The 19,404-nt window shown below is 44.6% G+C and overlaps 1 protein-coding gene across 1 annotated transcript in view; it reads left to right on the forward strand.

Annotated features, from left to right (window-relative positions):
* Positions 1-17,545, forward strand: part of KCNK12 (potassium two pore domain channel subfamily K member 12) — a 55,999-nt gene extending 38,454 nt beyond the window's left edge. The window contains exon 3 of the mRNA XM_077335173.1: positions 16,323-17,545. Within this exon, the coding sequence (XP_077191288.1) occupies positions 16,323-17,218 (896 nt within the window). The 3' untranslated portion in view covers positions 17,219-17,545. The remainder of the gene's footprint in view (positions 1-16,322) is intronic.
* Positions 17,546-19,404: the final 1,859 nt, after the last annotated feature.

Raw genomic sequence — 19,404 nt, forward strand, 5'->3', positions numbered from 1 at the left:
TGAGCCTTTGTGAGTCATAGCTCACTTCCCAAGATACGTTTTTTCTGGATCATTCTCAGTACTGAGACAAGACATTTCATTCACAGAACAAAATGTTGCAATTTTTAATTGCAAGAACCTTGCCCACTTAAGTGCTTCAAGAGCAGCTATGTAAAACAAGATCTATCGTGTCTCATGGCAGGGCAAACTTATTGCAATACTTGCACTAATAAGAGAACACACCATTGAAATTTTTGTCAGCCTTTGGAAGAGAGCTAATAACTGATTAATAGACATCTTCATTCATTGATTGACTTTGGTTCTTTATAGCTCTTACTCTGGTGCTTTTATTGGCTGCTACACATATTTCATCTGTGTAATGAATTGGCCCTATATGGGCCAAAACGCATTAGGTCTTTTGGTTCATATAGTGCATAGCACATGGTTTTGCAATAGCCTATGGGTTGTAAATATGTTTTTAATTTTTAAAACGTTTTTTTTTAATTGCGCACAATAAAACTTATACAATTTTAACAGTAATACAGACATTCAACCTTATTTTTTGGCACACCAACTTTACTAGGGACAGCTCTAAGCTCAAGAATTATGTTTTTACTAGGAGAAAGCCTGCTGCAGGCTGAAATGTAGCAGGCACTAGCAGGAGGGCAGTTGGGGTGGAGACAGCGATGTTGAGGGGCAGAGAAGGCTGGTGCCCCCCTCGCACCTCCCCCTCCCAAGAAGTGGGGAGCGTGGGTTGGCCTTGGGGCTGGCGGTGGTGGCATGTCCTCCTGGCCACCATCTCCTCCTGGGCGCTGCCCGAGTGGAGCTGCAGGGCAGCGCAGATGCGTGGGCCCCGGCAATCAGGCTTGTCTACGGCCAGTCTGCCAGAGAGGCGACCAGCCGCCTAGGGAGGGCTGTCACTGTAGGGGCCGGCTCAATCAGCAAAGCTGGCCGCACCCTAGTTGGGCCGGATTCGAATCCAGACTGACTCAGCAGGCCAGACACGCTCCACCTACCTGGGTGTTTAATAAATATATAGAGGCACCATAGAGAGCCAGCTTGGTGTAGTGGTTAGGAGTGTGGACTTCTAATCTGGTGAGCTGGGTTTGAATCTGCGCTCCCCCATATGCAGCCAGCTGGGTGACCTTGGGCTCACCACAGCCCTGATAAACCTGTTCTGACTGAGCAGTGATATCAGGGCTCTCTCAGCCTCACCCACCTCACAGGGAGTCTGGTGTGGGGAGAGGAAAGGGAAGGCGACTGTAAGTATGGTTGGGTGCTTCAGCGTCTGAAGCGGTCGCTTGTGCCTGAAGCAGCCAGTGCAGCATCGCAAAGGGAGGTGTGGGCATTGACATGCCAGTCGGTGCGCACGCCTCCCCCCCCCCCCCCCCCGCAACGTGGCAATGGCTGCTTCGGGCACAAGCAGCCGCTTCAGATGCTAAAGCACCCAACCCTAATTGTAAGCTGCTTTGAGACTCCTTTGGGTAGAAAAAAGCAGCATATAAGAACCAACTCTTCTTCTTCTCTTCATAAGGATGGGAGCTATCTAGAACAGCACGTTTGTACCGGTGGTGTGTCAGCGGCTGCGCTTCCCTCTCCCCCCCCCTCCCGCAGCAAGAAGCTTGCCGGGCCGCCAGATAATCATCCCCTTTGGGCCGCGGACCGGGGATTGGGGACCACTGATCTAGAAGATCCAGAGCAAAATTCAGACTATTAATTCTTACCTTATTCCAGCTTCTTCTTCTTTTTTTAGCCTTTACATGAGAATAGCATACTGCTGAATCATAGTACTACAAAAATGCTGCTATGCTGCTTGAAGTTAATAATGCTGATGCTGACATGAAGAATTCTGCCATAAAGTGCACTGCAGGATTGGAGGAATCAGTAAATCACAACAGCTTTCTCTGCCACATGCATCATGTTTCAGGTCACATATTCTTCAGGAACACACATATCCTAGAGAACTTACTGTACACCTCGACTGACTGTGTCTATAAACATATATTTCTCATGTATGAACTATCTATGGTTTGCAATTTGATCCTGAATATAAAGAGCATGGTATATCTGAGATCCAGTCACCCTGGTCAATGGCATACGTAGCCTGTTTGCCATATGAGGCCAGCCAGTGGGTGGGGCTTGGTGACACAGGGGCAGGAGCAGGTAAGATTTGGTGATGCAGTGGTGGAAGGATGGGGATGGGGTCATGGGGCATCCTGCAGTCCCGGAGTCAGGGCCCTGGTTACCTCCATCCATTGCAGGCAAGCGCAGCCTGGCCCTCTGCTCCACCGATTCCCAAATATGCAGCGGGGCAAGAGAGCTGCTCCAACTAGGAAATACCCTGTGGTACTCCTCACTACCAGCATGGGGCCTTCCTCCTGGGAGCAACCAAAGAAAGGGTGACCAGAAGGGAAGGGATGGCCAGCCTGCAGAGCCCTGCTGGCCCAGAGAGCAGCCCCACGGTGGTGTCTCCACAGACTGTGCCTTGCAAGTAGGTGGTCTGGCCAGACTATTTGTGCTCCAGTCCATCTAAAGGCACCACAGACTCCGCACCACATGCCTGCCCCATCAGGAGAAAGAGTTGTGCTGTCACACACTGGGCAGGAAAGGGACCCCACAGACTGGCAACTCAGTGGCACCTCCAAGGAAGTGGAGCCCATGGCATGTGCCATGGTTGCCATACTTGAGGTATGTGCCTGAGCCTGGCTCTAAATCTGAAATGGCATCCTTTAGCAAAAGTGTGTCATTACACTTCTATGAATGGGCTATAGCTGAACCCTCTCTCCTATGGAGAGTACATTCAGCTGTTGTGCAGTACAGGCTCTAGTTTCCTATTTGACAGCAAGGTCAAGTTCCCATATATGTTTGTATGGGATAACATGATTGCAAATACAAGTTTCTATCCTGCTTGTTAAGAGCCTCTTGTGGTGTAGAGTGGTAAGTGGCAGAAATGCTGTCTGAAGCTGTTTGCCCACGAGGCTGGGAGTTCAATCCCAGCAGCTGGCTCAAGGTTGACTCAGCCTTCCATCCTTCCGAGATTGGTAAAATGAGTACCCAGCTTGCTGGGGGGTAAAACGGTAATGACTGGGGAAGGCACTGGCAAACCACCCTGCATTGAGTCTGCCATGAAAACTCTGGAGGGCGCCACCCCAAGGGTCAGACATGACTCAGGCCCATTCCGCACAGATTCATTGTAGCAGAAGTGTGGCAAATTATAATCGCTACTAAAATGCAGTTATGCACAACGTCGTACACAATCTGCCACACTCCTGAAACCGATCAGCAAAAAGCACTTCGTTGTAGCGCTTCCAGGGAAATCCCAAAAAGTGGATTCACCCTATGGAAAGCGCTACACACTTGCAACCAAACTGCAACAGTAGCGAAAAAGACCTGTGCGTTAACATTGTTGCGGTTTCAGCAAAGTCCCTCCCCCTGGCTCTCTCCTCTGATCTTCCGGCAAAGCGATCGCCATTTTTTTTTCTTGGAGCGAGCGCAGAACAACGAACTGGCGAGCCTTCATTCACCCAGTGAGGCTTCCCCGGCTGCAGTCCCTCCACAGAGCTGTTTTAAGTCACCAAGCACCACACAGCCCCATTTGCTGGTTCCCTTTATTTTTGGCCGAAAATCACGCCCGTGCACGGGGGGGGGATTTTTTTTTCACTCGGGGGAGCGTGGCAACGATGAAACAGCAGCTCACACACCACCTGCCAGCTAGATGGGTCTCTTCATTGCAACGAATCAACACAGATTCGTTGCAATGTGTGTGTTTTTTTTTAACCTGCCTTAAAGGGAAAGGGGCTTTTCGGGAGCATGATAATGGCCGCCCATTGGCTGCTCATTTGATTGATGGCTAGGGGCGGGACAAAGCTCGGCAAATATCGCTTCCTTCCTAGCAATTTTTGCCGAGACCGGAAACCTGTGGGAAACGATTGAAACGCAACTGGATTCCACTACAAAGGCAGGTATGCATAACGATGAATTCCACTATTTAAAATTGCGTTTTTTCTTTCTGAAACCAATTTGTCACATTGATCTTGGTGCGGAATGGGCCTCAGTGCTTGCACAGGGGATACCTTTACCTTTTACCTTTATCCTGCTTGTTAACATTTTTATCTTAAATTTTAATGTACATCTAAATATGTGAAACAGCCCTTTGAGCTATCCTTTCAGCAAAAATGACTGAACTGTTAATGCACATTCTTTCTCCTTCTTTCCCTCTCAAACTTTCATTCAAAGCTATGGCAGGGGGACTAGCCAGAAAAAGTCTCCAGATAAATCAGTGCCACTGCAAATCATCTTATGTTCAAATAAACTCAGGATCTTTTGCAGCATCACTTTCTAATTTTTGAAGAATGGGATTCATAGTCTACATTTTTTGTCTGAATTGAGAAGATGAAAAAAATCATCAGGTGCTTAACTGAGCAGCAACACTATTCTCTCATGGTCTTATATAAACTACTAGGTAAAGGTAAAGGTAAAGGTAAAGGTATCCCCTGTGCAAGCACTGAGTCATGTCTGACCCTTGGGGTGACACCCTCTAGCGTTTTCATGGCAGACTCAATACAGGGTGGTTTGCCAGTGCCTTCCCCAGTCATTACCGTTTACCCCCCAGCAAGCAAGCTGGGTACTCATTTTACCGACCTCGGAAGGATGGAAGGCTGAGTCAACCTTGAGCCGGCTGCTGGGATAGAACTCCCAGCCTCATGGGCAGAGCTTTCAGACAACATTTCTGCTGCCTTACCACTCTGTGCCACAAGAGGCTCTAAACTACTAGGACTCATGTCTAACAGGCTAATAGCAGTATGACATAAAATTCAACCCTAAAATACTCATAAATATGCACCTAGGACTTATAAAATGTTGTATGGCCTGCCTGGTCCTCTTTTCATGCCCTAAATCAGGATCACAGGTAACTCCTATAATGCTAAAGATTATACTTTTCACCCCTGAGCATGGATTTAACAGTAGTATTTAAAACATGGCATTTGCCAAGATCCATGCAGTAGCAAAAGGGTACCATGAACAATTATTTCTCTGTCATTGCATCCTTAATTACACTTGTAGCCTGGAACACAGCTTGCCTTAACCCATGTCACACCAGGCCAGCACTGGAGAGAATAAGGAAAGGGACTAAGGGGGAAATAAAATGGTGTTATGCTGTTCTTAGAGCTTGTGACACTTTGTTAGAAAGAGCATGTAAAATTTACTTGATGTCTTACTCAAAGCCATTGGACTTCAATAGTACTGCCTTATGAGAGAGCCAGCATGGTGTAGTGGTAAAGAGTGGCAGACCCTAATATGGAGAACCAGATCTGATTCTCCACCACTCCACCTGCAGCCAGTTGGATGACCTTGGGTCAGGGACTTCTTCAGGGAGTGAAAAGCAGGATATATATTTAAAAAAACAGCTCTTTTTCTTCTGTCCTGCCCCAAACTGATAACAGAATTCATTTGGCCAGGTCACAGATGGTTCAAGCCTTCCTATCTTTGCTTTATTAATTTGCTGTGACTCGTTTTTTTCCTCTGGGGTGTTCATTGGTTTATTTTGTCACCTGCTACCATTGCTGCCTCCTTTGAGTTTGATTCTTCCTACTTGGATCAAGCAGCACTCTCTTGAGAGCCAGCACCATCCTCTAGAGAAAACTTAAGCATAGTACTACCTTGTAAATTCACCTGCTGTTCAGAGATTGTTTGTTTGTTTGTTTGTTGATTTGATTTGATTTTTCTCCCACCACTCTCTGAAGACTCATGGCAGGTAACACTAGACAAATTAAAAACTGCAATTAAAATAAATCATAACTCCCAATACCATTAAACCACTAAAAAAACATAAAAACCCATAAAACAGCAGCATAATCCCCAATCCTTCCCAAATTTGCAGTGAAAAGGATGCTTGCTAACACTTTCAAAAGAGGCAATGTTGATGTATATGGTTGTTATGGAGATATTGTGTTTGCTTTGCTGTTATTGTAGAAAGAGCATGAAAGAGAGAACAGTGTTTCTTTATAATCCAGGAACTAGACACTGGGTGAAGTTCTGCAGATGGGAATCAAAGGCAAACAGCATATTTACTGCTACAATCCATCTGTTAACTGGGGGCAGTTGTAATTTAATAGTTGGAGGAGTTTACACAACTTCAGGCCAATATTTCTTTTCACAAGATCCTGCCTTTAGCATGATGCAGTCTTCCACTGCTAGATTGAGGGAATAGTCCAATTGTAAATAACATGAACAGATACAAAACTTCTAACAAATACTGAGATACTTAATGGCCCTTGCATCCCAAGAAAACTGATCTGTAAACCTTCACAGTGGAACAGGTTGCAGATTTATTTCTACTTGAGCCTCAAGGTTTTGCATCATATAAACTTCTGTAACATTTCTGTAACAATTTTAGAATTTACTGTCGCTTTCTCATCCAGGGTTTTGCAAAACCCTGGGGTTTCTTGACAGCCCTGGACGGGTTTCCTGAATGGGTGGGAGTTCATTAATGTTTGATATATTTTTAAAATTTGTTAAATATTTATTGGATTATATGACCATATATGATCATCCTGACCCCCCGCCCAAAATGGCCAATAAAGGCCAGACTAGTAGGGCGGTCATGTACACAGCTATGCTTCCCAACCCTATTCTGAATGATTGCACCATTTCTGGGGAATCCTGACACCTGAAGAATGTTTCAGGGGTTCTTGATGGTTAAAAAGTTGAGCAAGTTTATTAACTGGCTAGATATAGCAACAAACAACTGCATACTGATGTTTACAATGATCACCACAAAGTTAGAATGGAGATTAGGGAACCTTCTGAAATTTGCCTTTTCCTTTATGGTAAGCCAGGGCCATTCCACACCGGATAAATATAGTGAAATGCTTACCATATGTAGACGCCATATTTTTGGCGTATTGCGTGACATTGCCAACATCCAGCATCCAAGCAGCAAACCGGTAGCTACATCCTCCATTTTAAAGAGCTAGCTGTGGAATCACATAAGGTGGATTCCCCCAACTAAAAAATGTAAGCTAGAGGAGAGCAACCAGGAAGTCACATGCTATTCCCATCCTCGCCCTTCTCCCTCTCCCTTCTCCCAGGGACAGGGTTTTGTTTTGTTTTTTTAAGCAAGCTGCTTGGAGCAACGAATAGGCATAAATTGTTCAGGCAAAACAAAAAATAATTCTCTCCAGTTAAAACACAAAGCATGCCTCTCTAAAGTCCCCCTCCCAAATTGGGAACGAGATTAATTTTTAAAAGATTCATGGCTCGTGATTCCATAAGGGGTGGCATTATAAATGCATTTCAATAGAGTTTCAATGGAGAAGTTTTACTTTTAAAAAATTAGCTGCCATTGTGGGCCTTTTAAAACATGGAGAAAGGGTGATTGGCTGCCTGGAATGATTGACAAGCAGAGGAGAGTCGCGTGTAAAGTGCATTGCTCTCTTCCGCCATTTCAAGCGGGCATAAGGAGTGGTAAGAAGCACGAGAAGGCAGCAGATGAAAGCAAGAGAGCCAGAAGGTGAGGAATGCCTGGAGGCGTGTTATTTTTTAGCGTTATGCCATTGTGCTGGCCTAACACTATTTTGTTCAATGTGCGGAACTGCCCCCAATTTTGCGGTCTACAAAAGGGACCTACAGCTGATGGAATCCATAGCTCCTTTCTTGCTGGTTGCTCACCAATTCATGACCCCCCCCTTAAGGCTCTCACCACAAACAGGTTGCCAACTTGTTGGAGAGGAAGAAAAGTCTGGCCTTAATGTTATGTACTAGGCCATATTATTTACCTCAGACCTTTTCCGTGCAAGTATTATAGGCTGGGCCAGTGGTCATCTGGTAGCAGGGCTAATCCCTGATTCCACATGATGTCACTGCTGGCTTGGCCCCAGCCCTGGCCCAAATCAGGCCCCCCATTGCCCCAGAGTCCACTCTCTGAGAGGTATATATGCATGTGTCTGTTGCTGAAGCTTCCAGAGTCTCCTTTGTGCTATATGGATGGGTGGACGCCAGAGCAGCCATTTTTCCAGAACTGATCTCTGTTGTCTGGAGGTCAGCTGCAATTTCAGGAGATCTCCAGCCACCACATGGAGGCTGTTGTACAAAAGAAGAAAAACCACTGTGTAATGACAACACAACTAAATCAACATTTACACAATGTAGAAAAAGTTTATCCATGCTCGAAAGCATAAGCATAACATAGCAAATCTAAAAAAAAATTATATAACTCTAAATGCCACTGAGAATTCCGAATTCAAATAAGGAATGTGTAGAACCTGGGATTTGCTTGTGACTGCTTTCTCAGAAAACCCTGACAAAGTGAGCAGACAGCAATAGTGGCAAGGAGGGTAGGCCAGCTGTGAGAAGGGAGACCCACCGAGGGCATCTGCCTTGGCTAATGCACAGCAATTTAACTTGCTACAATGTTGCAGCGACTGGAAACGGAGCCAGATGTCACAAAGATGTCTGACTGAGGAGAAATGGTCGAGCCCAGCTTTCTTGCTAATGTGCTAGGTTCTCGCTGCAGGGAAGTTTTGTTTTTAAACATGGGGGAGCATTGGAACATGTGGGCCTTTGGCTTCTAGTACATGTGTCTCGTGTATTTTTGGACTGGTCTTGAACATTCCACTTGACCACTTCAGAATCAGGCGCAGCCTTACTAATTTTAGAAACTGCAAACACACTATGACAACATAAGCAATTTATAAGCGTGAAAAAAGCAGACCCATTAGCAGACCCCCTTGTTAGAACAATAGCACAGTAGATTAACCTTAATTGCTACATAGCCTCCAGGAGCAGGAGAAATAATGAGAGAATTTGGAGGCTGAGAGTGAACAATTCTACCTAGGAAATGAGCCTTATTTCTCCAGCAATATATTTTATTGCTAATAGTTTGCAAATACGTTCTCAGAGCCCCATGAGGGAGAGGGAGCCCCACATGGCAGTTCCGGGGTCTGTTCGTCCCTTATGCCATATCAGCATGGGCCCTTCCCTCCCTGCTATATGAGGAAGGTCTCAGTAAAGGCAGCAGTGCCTGGCTGTGCTTCAAGGCATCCTCAGGGACCAACTCCAGTGAATCTTCCCACTGCACTTCATGGAGGCAAGATGTCGGGGCTCCTGTGGATCTGGGGCTGGGAAATGGATGGGTGCCGCAGCAGAAGGCACTAAACATGCTCCCTGCCCTAAGCCAAATTTGTGACAACCACAAAATGCTGCCAAGGGGGATTCCTCTTACATGCACAACCCTTGCCCAGTTCTTCAGTGAGGCTCCATCTACACGTGACACAGTCTTACTGGAGAACAACACAAAGTCTTTGCCCTGCATGCATGCAGGCAATGGGGGTTTTGTGCCTCCCAGACCAGAGCAAGCAGGAAAAAACAGCTTTAGCTCCCCTACCACTGCTTTTGCATCCTCAAGCAGCCCAACAGAGTTGCTATTGTTTTCATTGTTAAAGCCACAGTTACTTATGTAGTTATAGACACGTTTCACAATAACAGCCAATACCGACTCCCAGGAGCTTAAGAGAAAAGGCACAAAATTCCCATTGCACATGTGAAGGCAAGCCATGTGGTTCCCCAAGAAACATGCAGACTTTGACATGTATTGCTAGAGCCTGATACACGTAGAGTTTTTGAATGCCTTTAAGGAGAAAACTCTAAGCACAAGTACATGAAGAAGAAGAAGAAGAGTTGGTTCTTATATGCCGCTTTTCCCTACCCGAAGGAGGCTCAAAGCAGCTTACAGTCACCTTCCCATTCCTCTCCTTGAAAGGGGTCTACTACATGGCCCTTTCAACACAATGAGAATCTATGTTGAATCTAGTCAATAATGTAATTTCCTTCTTTGTTTTTATTGCAGGTTTAGGGAGGATCAATGTTCCCGATGAGAGCCAGCTTGGTGTAGTGGTTAGAAGTGTGGACTTCTAATCTGGCGAGCTGGGCTTGATTCCCTGCTTCTCCACATGCAACCAGCTGGGTGACCTTGGGCTTGCCACAACACTGATAAAGCTGTTCTGACCGAGCAGTGATATCAGGACTCTCTCAGCCTCACCTCCCTCACAGGATGTCTGTTGTGGGGAGAGGAAAGGGAAGGCAATTGTAAGCTGCTTTGAGACTCCTTCGGGTAGAGAAGAGCAGCATATAAGAACCAACTCTTCTTCTTCTTAACAAATGAGGCCTGGTCCATTTTCCTACTCTACTATAGAACCTTAATTTGCAAAGGTTTAAATCAGAAAGTAAGAAGAAGCTTTAACTGGTGGTACCAACACTAAGCTGTCAAAGGAATGCCATGATTGTTCTGAAGTTAGGCATATTCTAAAATGTTTTATTGGATCTGATCAGTTTGAGGTCATAGTTAGGGTTGCCAGCTCTGGGTTGGGAAGTACCTGGAGGCTTCCCCCAAATACTAGAGGACATCCAATTAAAATGATGGGCAGAAGGTTCAAGACAGACAAAAGGAAATACCACTTTACAAAGAGAGTGATTATAATGTGGAAATCACTGCCAGATGATGTAGTGATGGACACAGGAACAAACAACTTTAAAAGGGGGTTAGGTAGATTCATGGAGGATAAGCCTGTCAATGACTAGTAGTTGTAGTGACTGAGGGGAACCTCCTAGAGCCAGGAGGCAACATCAGGGGAAGATCTCAGCCTTGATGGCCTGTTGTTGGTCCTCCAGAGAAACTGGTTGGCCACTGTCTCTGTTTCTACATGACCGATTAGGCTCTGATTTCCATTTGTTTGTATCCGTGTTTCCTTCCCCATTCCCCACAGAATTGGGCCCCTTCAGGGGTGGTCCCAGGGCTCTCCAGACTTGCCCTCTCAGTTGACACACATCAAGAGAACCCTTGGAAATCTGCGTTCCATTTTTTAACTCGGGATCCAATGGGGTTTATTTTTTAACTCGGGATCCAATGGGGTTTATATATCAGGGCTGGGACATGCGGAAGCAAGAAAACTCAGGCCGTCCCTAGCTGGGAGCATCCCCAACCATTGTTTCCACTCCGCCTGAACGTCACTTCTGTTACCTACCCTCACAACCTTCCCTGGACTTTAAAAACAAACAAGGAAACAAACATGGACTGTCACATTACAATGCAATTCCAATATAATGAAACAGCAAAACAAACAAACAAAATAAAGCAACCCTCACCCACTGCCATGTTTGTTTGGCACCTTTCCTTCTTTCTCTTTTTTCTTTAGGATTCAACTTCATACTTTGTTTTAGTGAGATCGGGGACAGTCTGAGTGAGTGTGTATAGGAATGGCACATTAAAACAGCCTACCTTTTTTGTATACTCTTGTTTGTGTTGTTATGGTTTTGCATTGTAACACAATTGTGGAATTTTTTTAATGATTTCAGACTTGGAGAGGGGTGGTCAAATGCAACAAAATGGCACAGGAAGATAATTGAGAGGTTTTGCCACTTGATGATTGATGAGTTAAAATCGCGGGAAGCTTTTACTTCCTGTCCCTTGGCTGTTGCCTGTGGACACAAATCTGTGAGCAAACAGGAAGGAAGGGGGCAAAGGCTCCCCCATGCAGACATGGGGAAAGCTCCATGGAGCCATCATGAGCCTAACATCTGAAATGGCCCTTGAAACACAGCGTAGCTACCTGTAACATGGAGTCTGAGAGCTGGTGTGGTATAGTGATCAGTTCTCAAGCTAGAATCTGGGAGGCTCTGGTTCAAATCCCCACGCTGTCATGAAGCTTGTTGGCTGACTTTGGGCCAGTCACTCTCTCTGAGATTGACCTACCACACAGGGTTATGGTTAAGGTTCCTTGGAGAAAGGGTACAATGAAAATGTATTAAATATCAATAATCATAAATGACACAGACAGACAGACAGACAGACAGACAGACAGACAGACAGACAGACAGACAGACAGACAGACAGACAGACAGACAGACAGACAGACAGACTGACTGAATGACTGACTGACGGCTCAGGGAGGTATACAAAATATAAACATAACATTAATTAAAACCATGCAATAAAATAGGTTTAGCTAACATTAAATTGTACATATAATATCAGCATCAACCAGATGGATGGTATATCACTCAACTCTCTTAGAACTAGATTACAGACTAGTGAAGGCTTTGATAGGGGTGGGGGGTGGAGCAGGGGAGAACGCTTACTGATGGCCCAGTGGGTGGGCAAGCAAGATTCCTGTGACTGACCTTGTGGTTTCTTCAACCGTCCAGCTGTAAGTTTTTAAGCTGTGGTTGTGTAGTTCATGGTTGTCTGTTTCCTTTCCTTGTATTCCTGTTTTGGGGATAAAGCCTGCTTTTGAAAACCTGCCCTGTGATTTACTGTTGACTGATCTGAAAGCGTAATTGGCAACATCCTATTTTTTAAAAATGTCCTTGAGTTGTTTAGATGCCACTGAAAAGAATTTGATTGGTGTGGAGGTCAAACAAGGGTGTAATTTCCCCCCCCCCCTGCAAGAGCTCTAAATCTCTACAGCTGTCTGACTCCGTGGTAGTATATTATCATACTTTAGCCTCCTGAATATGGGGATTTGCTGCACTTTTTAATTCATCCATCAACAGTGTTCTATTTAAGACTTCCCTCTCCTCCCCATGACCACCATACTCTAGTAAATAAGCTCTTGAATTAAGCCCTTGGTTTGTCACTGAGTAAAGTATGAGCAAGGTTGCTAGATAACAACTTCAATTGAAAGGGAGACTGCCAAAATGGATTGATTATTCCATAGACTTCCAAAGGGTGGCATATAATTCTGAAGGGCAGATCTTTGACGCAAGAACATCCCTTAAAATGGAAGGTTTCTGGTAACCCTGTGATGATACAAAGAACTCTGGGTTGTTTCTACATGCTTCTGCTAAAAAATTTAAATTCTTCCAGCTAGCTCAGAAGAGAAACTATGCGCATAACAGCCTAGGAAGTTCTGCCCCTTGAGTAAGCAATATGAAACAGTGGTATTTATGTATTTATTATATTAATATACCACCCTCCCTGAAGGCTCAGGGCGGTTTACATCAAACAGAAACAATAAACATAATAATACAATAATAACTATAACATTATGAACAGAACACTGGGGAGAACAATAAATCAGCGCTTACTGATGGCCCGGCGGATGGGCAAGTCTGCAATGATGGTTGTAGGAGGGAGACTGACGGATTTACATTTTTATTCCACCCTGTCTCAGCTGAATGAAAAGGAAGGGCTTCTTTGGGGCATTTTCCAGGCTGCAGCCACCTTCTTGGTTTTTGTCAGTGTTGTGGTGGTACCAATGATCACACTATCAAGTACATTCCTGGCCCAATACATCACACTTGAACATCATACCTGTCTCACTCCCTTTTGTTTCCCTGTTTTCCCACAATTGAGCATTCTCTCTCATTGACCCCCCCCCACACGTAACATTTTGAGTTCCTGACAAATGCTTGTTTCTTTCAGTTACATGGTTTCAGGGTAGCTCCACACATTGCCAAATGTATTTGACAATGGCGCCCAGGGGTGTGCTAAAATCTGCTCTTGAGTGTGAATGAAGGAATGGTAAGGAAGGTGATGATTGGCTGTTGGTGTCAGGCATCCCGATGGGACTGAACTTTTGTTTCCATGCAGGGACCCTTCAGCACTAAAATGCTGGCATGGAAATTTTTAAAAAGATTGCTGCCCAAGCCTGTTCTAGGTTTGGATAGCAAGACAGAAAAAAACTCTTCACATTTTGAGCAAGAGGTTATCTTACAAATTCATTCTGTAATGGTGGGGAAAGCACAGGAAAAAAACTAGTTTAGGAAAAACTGGGGGGCAGGAAAAACCAGGATGGCACAGGGATATTAACAAAGTTGTCTGGACACAAGGAAAAAAACAGCAATATAGAGGAATTAAAATGGAACATTGAGGCAACCTGGAAAATGCCTTAGCAATTTTGTGGAATCATTCTAAAAACTTCAGTGTTTAAGGTACTCCATGACTGGTCAGAATAACCCATTCCAACATTGCCCTCAATGTTGCCCATGCCAACATTGCAATCATCTTTGCTTGCTCTTAGTGACATTAGCACATGGCTAAATCTGATTGGCTATGTGACATTGTGATGTCCTCATATCAAGGATGTGATTGATTTAGATGAGTAGTCATATTGGTCTGAAGATGTATGTATACAAAAGCTTATCCTTATCCATGGTTCCTCTATATATTTGTGAAACAGCCTAGGGGGTGGAACAGGTCCAGCTGTCCAATTTGGAATAGGACCAATGACTGGCCCTGCCCCTGCAGCTCTCGCCCTCTGTTCCTGGACTGTAGCCTCTTTGCTATCAGAGGCACCTCAGTGCCAGGAGCCAGCAGCATGTAAGGGGAGAGGCCCTGGGCAAAGGGTCATGGTGGAGGACCTGATAATGAGGGCCTCCCAGGCTGGGCCTGCTAATGAGGGCCTCCTGACCTGCTAAGCAGGGCCTGCTGACGACGGCCTCCCAGCCTGCTGACTAAGTAGCTCTATCCTGGGCCTGCTAACAAGCTTGCCAGCCGCCACCCACCCCACTTGATCCAGTTGCAACCTGCAGCCCAAAGCCACCTTAAGCTGCCTGGCCAGGGGTGAGGGGAGGGGACCCTTTCAAGGCCTGTTCTTAGGAATGGGCTTTGAAGCTAGTACTTTGAATATAACTTTGTTCAGTGGTCTTAAAGCTGCCACTGAACTCAAACAGTGTTCTGTGACCCCTAACTGGCTGGGGTCTCTCAAGGAAAGATTAATCAGAGAGAAAAAATGAAGCAGCAGCAGAGGAGGAAAACAATGACAGGGAACACCTATAAACAGTTAAGAAAAAGGTAGATTAAAGCCTTTTTCATGGGGAGGAGTTCAGCCTCTCTTTCCATTAGTTATTGTACTTATCAATCAGCCTATTTATTTGGAATTTTTGGCTTAGATGGTTATTACTGAATCTGGTATTTCAATCCAGAGCTTTAAAAAATATCTGTTTATCCCATCCTCTAATCTAGTGATCCCCAACCTGTGGGCACATGTGGTCCTTCAACTAATTGGAGGTGGGCCTTTACTTCATCCCCCCCTGGCCCTTTACAACACACTTTGGGTGTCATTGTCTCCCATCACTCCCAGATGGGACTATCTCGTTGCAGAGAAACAAGCTCAGGGTTCCCATTGATTTGTCATTGTCATGAGTTAAAATTTCCATGAAAATAAAATGTTCCTTATGTTCATTGTTGTGGCATGTCTGTATCTTATTTTGAAGGGATGTTTAAACATTACCATAGCAACCAGAGTCAGAGAGTGTTAGGGCAGTGGGCCTCAGTAAAATTGTCAAGCGTTGAGTGGTCCCCGGTGATAAAAAGGTTGGGGACCACTGCTCTAATCAACCTGACTATACCTTGTAATTTACCAAAATCTGCAAGATTCCTCCTTCTGCCCTATGAAATCCCTCCACACACCAACCCCCAATCTATTGCCATACTCCATCCAAAATCAATCAAATACTACCAATTACCCACTAGATCCACTCCCCCGTCCCCACCAAGGTATTTTTAAAATCCTACATGGGCAACTTTATTTAGCGCATGAAGCCACCCATTTGCTATCCCCACTATAAACACCCAGCAGGAATGCTGCAGTCTTCTACTAGTTTGCATAAGAGGAAGGGCTACAGTTGACGACTGAGTCCAGACACCACCCCTGCCTAAATGTTGCCTTTTTGCTTCTCTGTTCAGAATCAACTAGAAGTAGCACAGAAAATGTGGTTGGCTGGTTTTGCGGGAAAGTCCTTTTGTGTGATGCAGGGAGAGCTGCAACTGAGTACTACTTGATAAAGTGGGACTCCTGATTAACTGAGCAACAGAATTTCTAAAAACAATATTTTTAGTATGAATATTTTTAGGTGCATGGATAGTGGGCATATTCTTAGAGAAAGTTTTCTTTCTTCTCCAAAACACCAGAAGAAATGCTTTGCCTGTGATGGTATCTGCTATGTGACATGCATACTTCATCTAAAAGCAAAAATGATGCATTTCCCTCCCCCACGGACTATTCTTATGTAAACAGATGCAGATTTAGTCAACTAATTAATGTATATGCTTAATGGGCTAGGGTCACTTTAATTGAGGAACAGGATACGGCTGTGGAATAAGACATAGCTTCAGAAAGAACTCTTCTGTTGTAAAAACCAAGGCCAATACTATCATTAAGTTAAGGTGGTCCACCTTAGCCAGAAGGTTTGGGGAAGCAATTAAAGAACAACAAAATTGCCTATTGCTTAGTTTATTCTTTTTTTCCACCTATGTGGCATCTGAACATTTTAGTTCGGGCACCAAAATTTCTCTGGCTATCTCTGATTCTCATGGTTTCCCTCTTGTCTTTCTGCCTTTCCAGGTTTTGGGATGTCCACCCCAGCAACAGTAGCTGGAAAAGCCTTCCTAATCATTTATGGTCTCTTTGGGTGTGCTGGAACCATCCTCTTCTTTAATCTCTTCCTGGAACGGATCATCTCTCTTCTGGCTTTGGTCATGAAGGCTTGCCATGAGAGGCAGCTGCGGAGAAGCGGTCTTCTACCTCCAACCTGCCGAAGGGGCTCGGCCATCTCTGACGCAGACAGCCTGATTGGGTGGAAGCCATCAGTCTATCATGTGATGCTGATTCTGGGAATCTTTGCCATTATTCTCTCTTGCTGTGCCTCAGCCATGTACACAGCCGTGGAGGGGTGGAATTACATCGACTCCTTGTACTACTGCTTTGTCACCTTCAGCACCATTGGATTTGGCGATCTGGTGAGCAGTCAAAATGCTGTGTACCGAAATCAGGGATTGTACAGATTTGGGAACTTCATGTTTATATTACTGGGGGTATGTTGCATATACTCTCTTTTTAATGTCATATCGATTGTAATCAAGCAGGTTTTAAACTGGATGCTAAGAAAGTTTCGATGCAGGTGTTGCCCTGATTGCCATAAGCCAACCACTCGTCTCGGGCGGCGCAATGCCATCACGCCGGGATCCCGCTTCCGCCGGCACAACATCTCCATGGAAACCGACGGACAATATGACAGCGATACCGAAGGGAGAAGGCTCTCGGGGGAAATGATCTCCATGAGGGATCTCACTGCCTCCAACAAAGTCTCTCTGGCACTTCTGCAAAAGCAGTTATCAGAGACAGCCAATGGCTACCCTAGGAATGTCTGTATAAACACTAGGCAAAATGGCTTTTCGGGAGGAGTGGGTGCTCTAGCCATCATGAATAACAGACTGGCAGAGACAAGCGATTCTAGGTAGAAATTTTGAAATAATCTTCTATAGGACAAAGACACTTTCTTATTCTTTAATTAATTAGTTAATAAAACAATATAAAAATGGTTCGGCTGATCTCAAGGGCAAGTTTATGGAAAGGTTTGTGAGGTGTTTTTTTTAAAAACATGCAATTTGTTTAAGAGAGTTTTTTTTTAAGTTCTCCAGATGCATCCATATTTCTCCCTCTTTTTAGAGTCTTACGCAGAAAATCATGATCAGTGCTTATAACAAAGAGGTGCATTATTGAATAATGACAGAGGCTCAGTTCAGACATCATGACTAACTGTGGTTTAATTAAATTAACCGTGAGTAGTAAGGTGACTGCCCAAATCCAGGCTATTCCAATAACTATTGCTAGTTACAGAACTTCAAACCAGATCTGAAACTGTGATTTAGAATTTGTTTATTCACCACAGTAATGGCTCACCTATCACTTCAGGTGACAAACAAACATGAATCTCTTTGCTCAGTCCTGATTTGTTCCCTGATTTGTCACACTGGGTTATGTTGGAACACCAACCAGGTCTCTGCAGGTGAGCTGGGGGAAGAACAAAAAAATGACAACACCTGTATTTGCCTAAGAAACTAAGATTCGAATGAGCATCTAGCAAGTTGCACCCTGGTTTCACTAATTAACCATAACTGCGCCGTGATTTTCCATTATGTCTAAACTGAAAGAGCATGACTGGTCAACATAATTTTAAGTTTAGGAATATTTTGATGTTTTAAAGGATTACGATGTCACAACGATGGTTCAAAATACTCTAGATCTGCTTACTTTTATGAAGAACTGATGAAAATGCTTAACTTGCTGTCTTTTTTCCCTATGTTGTTATTTACATTTATGTCCCACCTTCCTTCGGTGGAATTTATGGCAGCATACATGGGATTTTGAGGAGGTCTCCCATATAAACTCTGGCCAGACCCCACACTTGCATAGCTTCAGCAAGATTGCAGCAGCATGTGCCTTTGGATCATGACCGGAGACTCTGTCTATTTATGAATGTTATGAATATGTACTCAGATGTCAGGTGAAGCTTAGTGCTGCTTTTCACCCTTTTAAAATGTGCTGTTTCATTCCCAGAAAGCATATCCAAGTTTGGAGAAAAGTCTACGAACACCTAAATAAGAGAATTATAATGCTACTATCAGTTATGTAATATTTTTAACTCTGCAAAAATGCTTTCTAATTTTGTACAAGGCAGGTTATTGATATCCTTCCTACTTTATAGATAGGGAATTGCTGTTGAGAGAGAGTGGTTTGCACAATGCCACCAAATAATTCCACAGCAAAGGTAGCACTAGAACTCAGGTACCCCGGATTCACGTTCACTAGACCCACCCACCCCACATACACACATTGCAACCCTAGACAGTGTTACTTTCTTCTAAGTCTTGCTTATTTTATTTATTTATTTATTTTATTATTGCATTACTATACCACTGCTCCCAAAAACTGGCTTGCGGCGGTTCACAAACAGTATCAATAAAATTATCTCCCCAAACAGTAAAACAATATAAAATATAAATACAGATACAAGATGGCGGAATTTAAAAATTGCTCCCCATATTCCAGGCATCAATATTTATACGTAGCGGCCGGGAGATGGAAACAGGCCCCTGGCACAGTCTACCACCGCAGTAGGAGCCGGGGGTGGGGAGAACCAAATCTTATACCCCAGGGTTCCACCTGGCCCCAACCAAACGCCTGGTGGAAGAACTCCATTTTGTAAGCCCTGCAGAACTCAGAGAGTCCCGACAGAGCCCGCAGCTTGTCCGGGAGCTCATTCCACCAGGTAGGGGCCAGGGCCGAAAAGGTCCTGGCCCTGGTTGAGACCAGGCATGCTTCCCAAGGTCGCAGGGCCTTCATCAGATTCATACTCACAGAGCAAAGTGCTCTGCAGGGGGCATAAGGAGGCAGGCAGTCCTGAAGGTAAATAGGGCCCAAGACGCGTAAGGCCTGAAAGGTCAAAAACAGTACCTTGAACTGGATCCAGAAGCAAACTGGTAACCTATGAAGTTGTTTAAGTAGCAGCTGAACATGAGTCTTCCAGGAAGACTTCAATGAATTTAGAAGGATGGAAGTCTCTTTAGGATTGCACCAATAATCTCTGACATACAGATTGAACTCAAGTAGGGCTGAGCCGGAATTACTTGTTTAGTTTTTCTGC

Source organism: Paroedura picta, chromosome 1, assembly GCF_049243985.1.
Source record: "Paroedura picta isolate Pp20150507F chromosome 1, Ppicta_v3.0, whole genome shotgun sequence".
Taxonomy (NCBI): Eukaryota; Metazoa; Chordata; class Lepidosauria; order Squamata; family Gekkonidae; genus Paroedura; species Paroedura picta.